The 14,945-nt window shown below is 43.6% G+C and overlaps 1 protein-coding gene across 2 annotated transcripts in view; it reads left to right on the forward strand.

Annotated features, from left to right (window-relative positions):
• Positions 1–14,945, forward strand: part of IRF2 (interferon regulatory factor 2) — a 43,538-nt gene that overhangs the window by 8,664 nt on the left and 19,929 nt on the right. Inside the window, exons 1-2 of one of the 2 annotated variants that reach the window (XM_009808886.2) lie at positions 9,569–9,637; positions 10,597–10,704. In XM_009808886.2, the coding sequence (XP_009807188.1) occupies positions 10,618–10,704 (87 nt within the window). In that variant the 5' untranslated portion in view covers positions 9,569–9,637; positions 10,597–10,617. Of the gene's footprint in view, positions 1–9,568; positions 9,638–10,596; positions 10,705–14,945 lie in introns of those variants that run through there. The other variant, XM_059817802.1, reaches the window with a different exon arrangement.

The raw sequence follows: 14,945 nt of genomic DNA on the forward strand, positions 1-14,945 counted from the left end.
TTTTAGGAAACTTCCAAGATAGAAATAGCTGCTGCAGGTCAGAAAATGAGTCTGTCTTATTGCTGTTGGTCTGTGGTCAACACAAAAACTTAAAACCGATCCTATTAACTATTCATATCTCAACATGAAAATGAGTTAAGAAGTCTGTGTATGTCCTGTGGCAGTGGAAAGAGTAGCATTTTTATAAAAAGGAGAATTACATCATACCATTTCAACAAGAGTCAGTATTAAGCATTTAATACTTAGCATTCTTTAAGTGCAAGTATTTAATGTGTATGTACAAAAGAAAGAGAATTCTCACTTAAATTCTCCAGTGTCAAGCAATATCTCTGTAACAACTAATTCAATTTATTTTTTGTGTTCAACACATCTGCTTCTTTCATGGTGCTATTTTTGTAACCGTAAATAAGTTCATGTGACAGACATGTTTCCAGCTTGCAGTGTGGATGATTCAGAGGATCCCAGCCCCCAAGTCTGTGCCTGCTGTGGTCTGTCTGTAAAGCAAGCATCTAAGTAAGCGGGAGAGTGTTTTTTACAAATCCGAAACAGCGTATACTTTTCTTTAATACCTTCTCTTGGAAATAAAGGAGAAACTGCTTTCTTGAAAGGGCTGGTTTTGGTGCTCGCTGTGAGGTTAAGCAGAGGTAGTTTATGTCTTTTGCTCTCGGTTCTGGGTGCTGTGCTAGCGATAAGAAGTTCGGGTAGCAAAAGTGTAGGTGTGGGTTAGCTATTAACTTCAGTGGTAGAAACTGCCCTTGCCCAGACAATAAAATGAAAGCTTTAAGCAAATATTAAATCGCACATTAGTGTAGTGTGCAAATAGTTTTTGCTGTGTGTTGCAGAACAGTATGTTATACAAACAAAGGTAGCTGTGAGAAACAAGCCCAATCTGAGCAAGGTGGATTACATCAGGTGCAGGTCATGGCCGGTGAGTGTGAAAACTCTTCCTTGAACACATTTCTCAGTGTTAGCTATCTGGAATAATTTTTCTGCCTCTCTGAGTGCCTTTAAAATGTCATTGTTTTCTGTGCAATCCTGCCTGAGCCTCAAGCCACCAGTGTGGGAGCATTGAGATTAAGGACTTTTGTTTTACAATGGCTGCTTTTCTTATATATAGCAGCCTATAAAGGACTGACCCTGTACTTAGGCAGAAGAATGCTAGACAAGACACGGAGATGAAGTCTGCCCAGGCTTTAAAAAGTATTTTTACAATTTAAGATCCTGATCTTGCAGATACTTGCATGTGTGATTTTCCACTGCTTTCTGAGGCACACGTGTAGGAAACATGTTGTGCTTTTTGAAAGTTTTAGGGATGTCTCCTGTAAACCTAGTCACAGAGCACGTAAGAGTGTGTCGGTCTAACAGAGCCATGGAGAGACTTAGAAAAATACTGCTGAATTGCATCAGTGTGATAAAAGAAATGATTCTTGATAATTGGTTGAGCCTTAATAGCCTTCTAGTTTTCACCAGGCTGTAAAATTCTTCATGAATCAGATGCCAAATGCTGAGTTTTCCTGACAGCTTTCAAGAACGCACAGGGTTTGGCTTCCGTGGATACCGACTGACACAGCAGCAGCTATTACGTGTGGATATTCAGGATTGGATTCATGTGTGAGCACTTAATTCCAGAATAAAATTGATTTATTAGGGGATAACTGCTCCCCAATGCAAGGAATTAATTATTCCCTGACAACCATGCTAGCAATTTTCTTGTTGTAAACCAGCCCTCCCCAAACTTGTCTGAGTGAAGTACATCTCTACTACTGAAAAGTCACCACCTCTCTTCTAGGCAGCTTTTGGGGGAAAAACAGTTAGACATCCCAGATACTGAAGACAAATCTTGATCAATCATCAGATGTAACACAAAGCTTAAGAAGGATATAAATCAGGTAAAAGTTATGGCTGCTTTTGAGACTCTGGGAGAGGTGGCAGGGGGAGAGTTGTCTGTAATCACATGCTGTTGACTATCACTTGCATAGACCCCTTGTCATCCTGATGCCACCAGAATCTGGCATCTCCATCTTTCCTCCAGGCAAGGCCTGGGAAACAAATGAAAGAAACCCCAGGAAACAAAGTATCCTTTAAAGCTGAAAGTAAAGCAATTATTTTGTATTGTCACCAGACTTGCAGACATTGATGTGTGTGTGCAGATGATTGCAGCGGCAAGGATACTGCGGAGATGATCTTTAACAATCTGTTTGTTAGAAGCCTGGGTCAAGTTCCCAGCTGATACAAGTCACTGCAATGCCAGAGAAGTGAATGAGCTCAGCCACAGACATGTTGTTCAAGTGTCATCATAATGTTCAACATAGGAGCCAGTGCAAGGGAAATTTTATTGTAGGTATTGAGAGGTTGAAGGGTTGTTTCATTATGGCTAAGTCCAGAAGCAAAAAACCAGCCTTCTGGTTCTGTTGTATTAAAATAAGAGGGCTTTTCTTTGTTGTGCTTCTAGTCTGCAAATCCAAAGGCTACCTTTAATGATGCCTGACATCACTGCAAAATAACAACTCACGTCTTTGCTGCTGAGGGAGAATGAGCTTTGCGTGGAAACCAAAGGAAAGACTCTGTTTTGATGTGTAACGTCTGAATCCCAGCCAGGGCATGTTAACACCCTTTGGGTGGAACAGAAATGCTATAGGGCTGATGAAACACACTCTATATACAGAATGAGTTCCCATTGTACGTTTTCCTGGGCATGTTTATTATGCAGTCTGTAATGCTGATTTCAATATATGTTTGAGGTATTTGCTGCCTTTGTTTTGTTTGGGTTTTTATTTTGTTTTTTCAGGGAATGTTGGGTTGGTTGGGGTGCTTTTTGCCCTCTGTGCCTTGAGGATGCAAGGGCTTTTCTTCCTTCTACCTTTATGTATCTTTCTTGGGTACAGCAGCACGAGAGGAAGGCATGCTGAATGCTTCCCTCCTCCTCCGTCTACCTTGCACCTCCCTACAGCCCGAGATGGGCACAACCTGGCCCCTGTGAAGCAGGGGCTTGGGAAGTTGGGTAGCTGTTGCTAGCCTGAATCCATCGTGCAGCAGCCTGGGTTCCCAGGTCTTTCACCACCCCACAGAGCTTGCCCCTCACCAGCCATCATCCTGTTATAGCCCTGCCACATTTGGTTTGGGAGCCTAGGGAAGCAGGTGAAATATTGCTTATTGGTTGCCCATGCAGATTCTTCCTAATGGCCAAGTCGTGCCTTACACCGGTCTGCCCAGGATCTGTGCCCTCCCACTGTGCCTACTCTCCAGTTCTTGGCTTTCCAACCTGTTTTGATGGAGTCTCCTCCTTCCTGCAGGCACCTGAGCAAACAAGATACCACCTTTCCTGCCCATGGTGAGTTATTTTTCTTGGTGATGGACCGGAAGGATGTAGCATGCTTATGGTTTCTTTGCTGCTGCCACCAAAGTGTTAGGAAAGAGCAGGAAAAATACTGCCATAGCTACAGTGTGGATCAGGGGTAGAGCCAACAGGGGAGCTGGATCTGTGAAGCAGTCGGCCATGGGGTATGCTTTAAGGGAGCGCAAGGCAAGGGGTGCTTAGTGATAAGCACATCTGTCAGCAGAGCCGTGATGTTTCTTTCCCCCATCTTTCCCTGTTCAACAGGGCATCACTGACAGAGTATTCCTAGGGAACGAAAGAGGCACCATAAATACCTGTAGTTAAAAGACCAGAGAGGGTAGGTTTTGCTGTCTAGCTGTCCATGAATAGAAAAAGTATTTTATGGGGTTTTATGTGTTTTCTTGCTTCATATATGTTTTTCAACGCCAAGAGCTTCAGGATTGTATTTTGAGCCCTTAACCCTTGCACCTCTGAGAAGGGCGATGCCTACTTTTCCTTGTTTACTGATGCTACTTTAATTACGTGTTTTGCTGTTTCCAAAAAAGATACGGATATCTGCATAATCTGGGGTTATCAGAAAGAAGGCATGTTAAGTCTGCTTCTGCAGCATCAATGGCGAGATTCTCCTTCTCCTCGTGGCAGATGGGACATGCACCAGGCAGAGGACTGTCTCCCTGCGGGCTGCAGGCAGTAGGATTTCAGGTGTCAGCAGTCAGAGCAGCTGAGTAAAGTGCAGTTCAGTTGTCTGTGTTTCAGTGTCAATCTCACATTTCTGAAGTATTTCTGAGCAGGTGAGGCTAGGAGGTTTTCTTAGCCAGGAACGGTCTGTATCGCTCTGACTAGCTTGACTTCCAAGCAGGGCTTTGCTCAGAGTCCATGTGGTTAAACAGGTACTTTGACATGGGCATCCACAGTGGAATAGTTGGAAAAGGTGGTCCTGTATGCAAAATCCTGTATGAAAAAAGAGCCTGAGCTGTGACCAAGGGACAGAATTTTGCTCCAAGTACTGTTCCTTAAAATAAGATCATGTTTCCTTGTATCCTGGAACAGTCTTGGCACAGGCACAAATGCAGAACCCAGTTCTCTGAATCCTAAAATTAGCATATGGTCTCATTTCAGCATATCTGTTTGGTCACACAGGGTGATTGATGCTTTTCTGAACTGCATCAGCATTAACAAACAAAGGAAATACTTTAAAAGATTATCAGCAAAGCATAAGTACAAGATAATTTTTTTTTAAAAAATACTGTCAGTTCTGTATTTACAGAGAAAAGAGAAATAGATACAATGCAATACTCTGCACAAGTCCTCTGGGGAGCAGATGCTTTTTCACAGCTCTGGAGAAGGCTGTGACCTACTTCACAAATGCACCTCGAAGTATCTTATCCCACCTTACCTTCTCACAGCCATTAGTAATGTTTCCATATACTGGCAAATCTTTTAACTGGGTACTTTGTGATGGGGAAAGAAGAATTGCCTTTTTGGATATTTTTTTTTTTTTGCTTCAATAGAAATACATTTTAAAAAAAATACCTGTAGGCATAGAGTAGCTTGTGTTTTTGGGATAACCTTTGTGCCTTTTCAGTTATTCAGACGCTGTCAGAGGGAGCGAAACTGAAGGGAAGAGAACATCTCCTACTGCTCAGATTTAATGCCTGCCATGCCATTGCTTTCACTTTCTGTCTACAGCTGCCATAATTCTAGTGAAGAGCTCTTCATTCTCAAAGGTTACACTTTCTGTATGGCAGGAATGTTATCTCCGTCAGGAAAAAAACAAAAGTCAGACTTACTAGAATGTTTTAGCAGACAGTAGGGAGGACTACAAGCTCTTTATTGAACATTATAGAGTGAAAATATTTATATGTACATATAGATTGCAGCCACCACTTACATCTTTTCTAGTGTCTCTTTAAAGATGCATAGCTCTTGAAAATAACTAATGTTTTTCTAATATCTCTTTAAAAATAAGTGAGTGCTGTGAGTTTCCTTCTGAAGAGTCTTGCATAAAGAATCTCAGAAAAATACGTCTTGCAAAGTAGTATAGAGCTGAAATTCAGTATGATTTATTGCGTCTCAAGGATGCTGTGGTGACAGCTCAATGCCCTTTGCGTGACTACTCCTAAAAACATTGTTATACCCGTCCTTCCCTCTCTTATGCCGTGGTGACTCTTCTTTCAGCTGTGTCTATCCTAGGAAGTTGGCTTGTATGCTTCGCCCCAGGCTGCTGGTGTGATTCCTGGGTAGAAAGCTCATTTTCAAGTGCACCGTGTGGTAGCAGGAGCGGTGTTATTGACTGGCCTCTTCGTGGTTTCCATGTTCCTAACTGGGTTATGCTGGTCCGGCTTTAGCAGATCCTGTGCTGTCTGCCCTCCGTAGCACTTTTCCTCCAAGTCACGTCTGCAGGGTTAGGACAGTTTATAGCTTGTCGGGAGGTAACCTCCACCATGTTTTTGCGGTATCTAGTTGCAATAAAAAGGCTGAACTGGCTGCAGGACTAGCACAAATAGTACAGTAAATAAACCTTTGAAAAAGGTCAAAACCATGGTGTCAGCGCATCTGTGGGCCGCGCTTCTCACGTGGAGCTTGGCTCCGCACAGGCTCCCAGTGGCCTCCCCTTCCAGGCAAATGCCTTTTAGTTGGGCTTAGTGTCTCAGACACTTGGTGGCTGTTTGGGAAAAATTTTATTGATGTCTTAATGTCTGTTGATACATTTAAGCTCCCACCACCGAAAAGGCAACCACCCCTGATGACAGCCCCCTTTAAGAAAGAGGCAGGTGATAAAAATGGAGCAAAAAAAGGGAAATTATATTCACGGAACTACCAGCCTTAATACATTTGTAGGAGGTATGGTTAAAAATTGTGTCCCTTGAAGGTTGGCTGCCGTGTTAAGAATGGCAAGCATTCATAAAATGAGTTCCCAGCAGGTAGCCCTACTTCCGTGTCTAAATGAGCTCCCCTTTTCTTGTAGGGTAGAAAACGGCTTTCTAGGTTCTGGTCTGCATTAGCAGTTGACTGTGTTTCTTAGCGGTTATTCTTCCCTTCCCTCACCATGGGACAGTGCTAAACCAAACAATTATTTTTGATGTAATGCCAGAAAGTTTGACTCCAACATGGGTCTCTGGGAGTGTTAAGCATTTTCGTGTGCTCTCCCCAAAGAGATGCTGGGGTTCAATAGAGTCCAAGTTTGAAGCTGTGGTTTAAAAGCAGAGGGGCTTCATTAGCGGTTTTGAATTAAGGGGTTCCTCCCTGTCCTCCCCAGCCGCTCATCCCCACTCACATGCTGGAGTGCCCTCCCCTCTTGGTTGTGCTGTCACGCACGTCCTTGAGCAGGATGAGAGCCATGATCTGGGTTGAAACAGACAAAAAAAGCCTTACGGTAAGACGCGTTGCTTGTAAGCCTGCTGAGTTCCCTGGTCTTCTTGTTCACAAAGCTGCTTATGCAAAGAGTAGTGTTAGCGTGTGACAAAATTGGGATGGGACTGAAGGGTGGGGGGGTCATGGAGTGAGAGGTGCTCCTGCTGGTGGTGGAGCTGGAGCCGCTCCTTCCCCCTGCAGCCCCAGCCAGCTCCACTCCTCTTCCCTGCCAGCCCAGCCATCTCTGGCCATGGTCTCTCCAAGGCGGAGAAAGATGGTGCCAAGTGACCCAAGGCAGGCATTAAGACATTTTTTCCCGAGTGTGAAGGTTCAGGCTGGCAAAGGTAACTGGGCTTCTGGAGAGGTTTGTTTAGGGCAGCAGATGGGTGCCCACAGCTCAGGAGCTGACGGTGGTGGTGAAGGCGGTGGGAGCTGGATGCCTTGGCAGCTCTGAAAATACTGGTAGGAGTCTATTTGTCCCAGTACAAAAAATACAGACACCTACATAGCTTCTTCTATGTGTAAATGTGGAGGGGAAGTGCAATGTTAACGTTGACCAGGAATGGGAGCTCGGTGCATAGGTGCTCCTGGTTTTACAGCCTGCTTCAGATTATAAATGTTGGATGTTTCATTCTCCTTACAAGGATTGACTGTTTCTGCTTTTTCCTTTCCGCTGGGTACACTGGAGAGAGACTGGAGCAAAGGAAGTTGGCATGCCTGCTGTTTTGTATGGCTCACCTTAGTTTCTGGCTTTGTAGGTTTGCTTTATAATTAATGTATTCTGATGGAAGGTGTAGCTGGCTTGGTGTTAGGTGATGGCCGCTGAAACTTTACATGCTTTTGCTGCCTATTTTGGAAATTTCAGAGGTCTTTACAAACTTGAATGGCTTTTAATGGCAGAAGGTGATTGTCCCGCTAGTCACTGATGGATGGACTTCACGTTCTCCCACCTGGAGCCATCAAAATAAGACTCCCAAGTGCACCCCATTAACCCCGCTTAAGGACAGACAGAGGCTACTTTTAAGGCACTGCAGCAGTTGATGTTTTTTTCTGTACAAGTAAATCATGTGTTTGATAGTTCCGGAGGGGAGATGTGGCACCTCCATTTCCCACAGGCAATTACTCGGAAGAGTTGACTTGGTATTTTCATCACAAGGATGTTGATGTGCAACTGCCAAGAAACCCACTACATTTTAGCACTGTTGTGGTCAGCGCTGCCCTGAGGCAGACAGGTCTGGGGGTGTCTTCTGAAGACATCAGGCTTTATTTTCTAAGTGCAGCACGTGCCCTTAGAGGAACATGGGGTGTGTTTTGATGAGCAGAAGCATGCTGTGCTTGCCCCCCTGTGAAAGACATTCCCCTAGAAGATGGCCACCGTTTCCTCCAGCTGGACATCATTGCAGGTTATTTTTAGCTGGGTTTGGGTTTACTTTCAGATAAACAGATCTTGGGAGCCATTCCTCCCTTCTCGCAAGCCAAACCTCTTTTCTGATTACTTTGGATTAATTTGCCTTGGTATGGGTGATGAATGTGAAGGTGTGTGCTGACAGCTGCAGGTGCTAATCCCAGAGGATTCCCAGGGCACCAAAAAGGAGATGAGCACTGCAGCATCTGTGGGGGAGCAGCTGGGGAAGCCCCCGAGGATGTGGGAGGGAAGGGATGACTGGCTCGACAGTGCCGTTTTAGGCAAGACCGGCTTCCTTGTAGTAATGATGTTGGCAGCTTTCTCGTCTCCTGAAACATGTTGCTTTTGCACAAAGGCAGCTTCTGTTTCTTCCGTGTTGCCTGTCCCAAATGGGATTCGTTGCTGTTGCCTTCAAGATGACTTTTCTGCCTTCTGTCTAATTTGTTCATTCAGATGGGCTTGAAATTTGTTTTAGGGGCTCATTACCCAGAAGACAAGACAAGTCCCACTGCTAAATGGGAGCACTCATCGAATGCTGAAGATGATGTCCAGTGTTGCCAGGAATTGTCTCAAAGTGCATGCATACTTAAAGATATCTTACAAAGAAATGCATCTAAGATGATCGTTGCAACTACTTGTTTCTTCCTTGACAGATGAATCGAAATTTGCTCATGTTTTTAGTACATTGCCATTTGCATATTTCAGCTTTGACCCAACGTGTAGTAGGGGAAGGAGGTACAGATCTCCCATACACACTCTGCAGCCTGGTTGGGAATTGTTGGTGCCAAGCCGGGGCGGGGGGCAGCGGCGTGGCCAGCTGCTCGCCACCATCCCGGGGTCCGAAAAAGCTGCACCCGCGTGGCCCTCACCCAGAAAACAGCTTCCCTCTTGCACAGAGAGGGGATTTGCACAAAGGCTGGGCTGCTGTCAGGTTCTGGGGTTGGCTGTTTTTTTCGTGTCTGACGTGAACCTGAAAGGGAGCTGAGCAGTTGCAACCGTTTGCTGAGCTATTTTAGAAATTTGTAGTCACTGGAAAAGGCTGTGGCTGAAGCACCAGTGACCAGCTCCACACAGTAGCAAATAAAATGCCAGTATGTTTGCTAAGAGATTAGTGTGAGCATGGCTGCTGGTAAATTCTCTGAACACATCAAAGAGCCTTATTGTTGCACTCAGGTTTTAATTCCTTACTAGTTTCAGGAAATACATGTCCTCAGAGCAATGAGAGGAAACTTTGAACGTTTTTCTTCCTCTTGTGCTGGGTGTGGGCTTGGTGCTGCCTAATTGTTAGTCTGTCTGATGCCTGTACTCCCATAGGAAGCAAGAACAAACCCATTTATATTTGTCATTGCTGTGTGCTTTCAAATACGTGGCCTACTCATTTTTTTCTCTTTTTTATTTTCTTTTTTTTAAGATCAAAGGTGACAAAAATAGCAGAACAGAGAAGTTAAGAATGATGGCGAGAACACAGATGTGAAGAACAAAGGAGAGAGGCAGGAGCTGAGCTCGGTGCAGAGGGGGAGAGGAGAAGAAGCAGCCTAAATGCAAGTACTTGAACATGGAAATGATGGGTGGCAGGCTGCTTAACACAACTTTAATGCAGTGCTTTAATCTGCATCTAGTGCCTGTTGGTGCTTTCAGAGCGGTGCCTGAGATAGGTTAATGTTTTTAAAATTTTCTGCCTTGGGTTCAAGACTTTGGACTCTTATGTCAATAATTTACAGCTCTAAACAGGGAAGTGGCATCAGGGTCACGTGTGTGTGAGAGAGAGAGAGAGAGAGAAAAAAAGTCAGTTTGAGTCTTAACTGAATAATGTAATGTGGCTTGGTGCAGCTGAGGGGGCTGTAAGGCACTCACTTCCTAGCTAAGCAGTATCAAAATGTAAAATAGCAGCTAAAAAATCAGTGACTGGGTTGATCAGAGAAAGATCGAGGGAGGGGGTCAAACTACTCAGCCAGAACCAAAGTGGCTTAATAAATTGCTGTGATGTAAAATGTATTTTTCATAATTTTAGTCAAGTTTATGGGACAGAAACAGCCATTTGAAAGCACTCTTCTTAGCAGGTGCGTCATTTTAGCTAGCACAGTGATGCCTCCTGCATGTTAATTTTTTTGGTTATTTTTTTTTCTTGGCAAAAAGAGGTCTTGGGCAAACACAGGTACGTGGGCCAAAAAGAGGACTCTTCAGGAGTGTAATTGTTTTTCTTTGCGGTCTCTGGTATCCCTCCTGTATCAGCAGACAAGCTTTTGCCAATATGACGTGTCTTCTTCAGGTGAAGGTTTTCCTAATCTGGGTGTACCAGAAGAGTGTTTTCTGCCATAGAGAAGGCTTCATCATCTCCATTGCTCTTAGGGGAGGCTTCCGCACAGATCCGAAGTCACTATTGTATTTATAATTGTTCGATGCCTGCAAAGCTTTAATAAGGCTGTACTGTGCAGAGATGGGGAAGCTGCGTGGGACTTCTGCCTGGAAAACAAGTAACCTTGCCCCTTGTTCCCTGCAGCTCCTTCCTAGGTGGGTGACAATGCCTGTCGAAAGGATGCGGATGCGCCCCTGGCTGGAAGAGCAAATCAACTCTAACATGATACCGGGGCTGAAATGGCTAAATAAGGTAAGGGGGGTGCGTGCACGTGCACGTGTACGTGTGCTGAAGAGGGACTTTATAGCAGTGCCTGAGGTTTGGATAGGTAAAGCAGCTCATTCCTGGTTTTCAAAGGGGTGACATGGGGAGGAAGGGCAAAGATGAATGCTTCCTGCTGAACCTGTTCCTCCGGCCTCGCCTGCCAGATCTGAGGCGCCCTGCTTTGGCCTGGTGGATTTGTGGCTCCTTTGAAAGCATTTTCCAACTCTTTGTTGTTGGAGCAAGAGTTTCTGGAGACTCCGCTAGGTTTTTTTTTAAGCTGGGAACAGATTGCTCACCAAGTAGTGTCAGAGGGATGTGAACAAAATGCTCTCCTGAGGTGGAAGGCTATATTCTGTGTTAGACTCTGGGTTGAAGCAACGATCTGTTTCAGGCTTGTGTGACTTCTTTGATACTTGTCGACCTGCGAGAAAATGGGGTAACTTTTCCCCTTCCAGACCCAAACCTAATATTCCTTGTACTGAGCTCTTACGGAGAGCTCTAGATGCTTCGAGAGCACAAGTGTTGGCTCCAAAATGTCAGTGCCCAATTTGAATTTTTTGTAATTGGCTCAATAAAACCAAGGAGTGTATTTGAGACTTTGAACAGTAATAAACCCTGGAAGTATTGCACGCATTCTGCAGTATGCAGGAGAGTAATTCACCACACTGAAAAGCATGAAGCGGTTTTGGCTACAGAGGCTACTTTATTATCAAAATGGGTGGAAATGCACAAAATCAGGTACAGAAACATAGGAGCTGCCACTCTGGTTAAGACAGTAACCCAGTTAGTCTGGTATCCACCCTATGGTGCTCAGGTGTTCATTTTTAGAGCTGAAGAATGGCAATTAAGATTACTACTTTTTATTTTAGCTTTCAAAGCTAGAAATGCTCGTGACTATAAAATGATCAGGAGCCCTTTAAATTTCAGCTACGAATTTTGTTTCTCAGGAGCTTCCTGCATCAGTGACTCTCACATGCTGTGGCTGGGTAAATAAATATTGCTTTATCCATTCCCTAGTTAGCTGCCCTGTGAATTTAAGTAGGTCCTTGTTCTTGCATAATGGGGTCACAGCTGAAGAAGAGGAAGAGACCGGTTTTTACTGTTGTCTTTGTAATTTGAGTCCCCTGTTCAGGTCCCTAGTGGGGGGGTTCTCCTTGAGTATCTCTATTTCGGTGTTAGGTCTCTCCTGCTGACAGTCCATCTCTGCCATCCTTTGCTGGGCATTCCTGCCCAATCCTGAAATAATTCCTCTGCGATTAGTTAGGGCATAGTATTTCAGATTTGAGCATATTACTCTTAAATATAATGTTGTCATCTGTAGGTTATGTTCACATTAACCTTTTTTGGTACACCCTAGAATTGTACTTACCTCCTTTGCTCTGCAGTGGGAAAATGCTGCCACTGTGCTAAGGGCTTCATTCTTCTAAGTTCAGTCCACCAGCCCATAAAGGCAGTTTGCGAGGCCTGTCATGTTGTTTAATGCTTGCAGCCCTCTGATCGTGTTGTTACAGCGGTTTCTGCCTCATGCTTCTGGCATAAACTGTTTGCATGCAAGAGTTGGTAGGAGATTTTGTCCTTAGTTAGCATATTCTATATTGACCAAGGCTTGTCTCACAAATAAAGTATTTTGAAATGTTGGGTTTTTTTCTAAAACAAAGCCCTGGCTCCTACCAGAAAGAGGATACCAGGCTAAGTGGCCTGCCTTGAGGTTTATTAAAAAATTTATTCCTCACTTCTACCCTCTGATTTGGCACCATTCTGGGTTGCCTTTGTTGTGCTCAACAAGCTAATTGCACTTCTGAGCAGTTATGATTAAAAATGTTTAAACATTCATTCCAACAATGAATCATTAAACCAAAATATTTCTGTTTTTACTGTAAATCCTGACGATAAACAAAGCCATGCATGGAATCAATGATACAGTGTCGTGTATTACAGCCCATTCTGTATCCACAGAATCGACTCTGGAGGCTGTAGGATTTTGGGATTTGTGTATTTTAATAAGAGTCTGGCAAAGGACAGTTCACAGTACAAAAAAGAAGGTGGGTCAGATTAGCAAGAGAATGGCACTTATGTGTGTGCACAGCTTTTAAGGAAATAAGATTTAAATACTAAAGAAATGATCATCATTCTGGGTTTGTCATTGGCTGTCTCTTCTTGGGGAATTTTTCCAGACTGAGAAAGGAATTAAACCTCTCTCAGTTAAAAATGACAAATCAGGTACAGCTGACTTTCCTAATTCCTTCCCCTACTGTCAGTTGATCACATTATACCTCCGGCTTCATGTTCCCCTCCAGAACAGACCCCTCTCTATAGGGTTTAAAAAATAAATCCTTGTGTACGTCCCTGGTGAAAATGTTATCCTGCTGAATGGCATGAGGGAGGAAGAGAATTTATTTACCTTCCCAGAGAGACAAAACTGGGAGGTGTGAAGGAAATTACAGTTTAGTAGAGAGCAGAGGTAGTGTGAGGAGGGGAATAATGAGAGGTCAGTGTCCCTCATGGATCTGGAAAAGGAAATTAGAGTGGAAACATTCAGAGTAGCTGTAACAGGAGTTGAGAGGCAACCTGCCGCTTTGATTGATGCTTGGAGTATTACCCTCCAGATGGATGCCGCTATTTAAAATTTGTGCTGTGACTTTCTAGCTGGTATGTGATCTCATGCTCATTCACTTGCTTGGAGCTAGGGTTGCAAGTGTTCGATACTATTTTCCTCTTCCTGCCTATTTCTAAGAATGTGACACCTTTTCCCTTTTGGTGTCCCCACTGGAGTTTAGTAGCAATTCCAGTTACACTCCAAAAGTTTTGTGGGTTGTGCTTTTGACTTTAGGTGAGGCTAATTTTTTAATAGAAATACAAGACTCCTACACAAATGTCCAGTGATGGAGTGCTGTACCAGACAGCACATGGTTTTCCAAGTCTAAGAGAAAGCATTGATGAACCTTTTCCTATTAAGGTCATTATGAGGAAGCATCGACTGAAGAAGGATATAGGTAAATGTTTGATGATGTGTGAAATAAAAAATTAGTATTTAATTAGAAAGCATCTAGGTAAACTAGAGCAGAACACACAACCACATGGTATTGCTGCAGTCAGCAGTCTTGCGGGATTTCAGAGAAGATTAGGTATTTGATACTTGATGAGAAAATCTATAGTTTCTGTATAGGTATGTAAAATTATATATGTATTACAGGATTATAATACACGTGGATTCTATGATTTTGTTATTTATATTATAATTTGCTCTAAGTCCATGTGCTTCAAGACATCTGAGATTGGGAAGAACTTTCTGTAATGAACAGAAACACTGTAATGAACACTTAGACTGTTGTTGAGAGCGTTCTGGCACCTTCTGTTGAAGCAGTGAGTACGGTTGACAATGACAGGATGCTATGTCTGGAGTCTTGTTTGGTCTGCTAGTTTCTATAGAACTTTGTGAATTCTCATACGGAACATGAAATCCATGGTATAACCTCCAGCATATAATCCCCATCACCAAGCATGAGAAGACTTTTTAATCCTGTCAATTCTTAAAGTTCTTGTTGATAGAAATTGTTTTCTATGGAAGTATGAATTGTTTTCCATGCTCATTATAGTCTGTGGGAGAGTAAAGGCAAGGAAGCTTATTCTAGCTCTGATGAATACAGTAGTGCTGTGGACCATGGGATAGTGGGGTTGAGACTTTCTTTAGACCACTTCTACTTGGGGAAAGAGGAGAGCATCTCTGTAGGTTGATTTAACGATATAGAGAGGGAAGAGTAAGGAGGCAAAAGGCACATGAGAGAGGTGATGAAGAGGAAGAATGAGAGTGTGAGAGCTTGAAGGGGAATGAGGAACGTGTTAAATCTGTGCTTTCACCAAATAAAGAAAAGATGAAGCCAAGCAAGAAGGGAAGAATGCAGTTCCGAACAAGTGAATGTAAATGAGAGAAAGGATTGAAGACAAGAGTTGAAGGACAATACAAAACACAGGCTCAAAAAAGAAAAGGTCACATGGAAAGGAAGGGAAATAAACCTAACCTTGACGTTAGTGAAATATTAACCAGACAGACAAGGACAGACAGTGGTTGTTAAAGGAAGGGGAAAGGGCAAAGGATTCATCTCACCCAACCACAGACATCTACAATGCAGTCATTTAAATGAGAGCTGCCTGTCTAGAGTTGTTTGTAGTCCACGGAGAGAAATAGGCTCTTTTATGGTGCAGTTCATTTGGCGTAGCTCAGGTGGCCA

The sequence above is a fragment of the Gavia stellata genome, chromosome 5 (assembly GCF_030936135.1).
Source record: "Gavia stellata isolate bGavSte3 chromosome 5, bGavSte3.hap2, whole genome shotgun sequence".
NCBI lineage: Eukaryota > Metazoa > Chordata > Aves > Gaviiformes > Gaviidae > Gavia > Gavia stellata.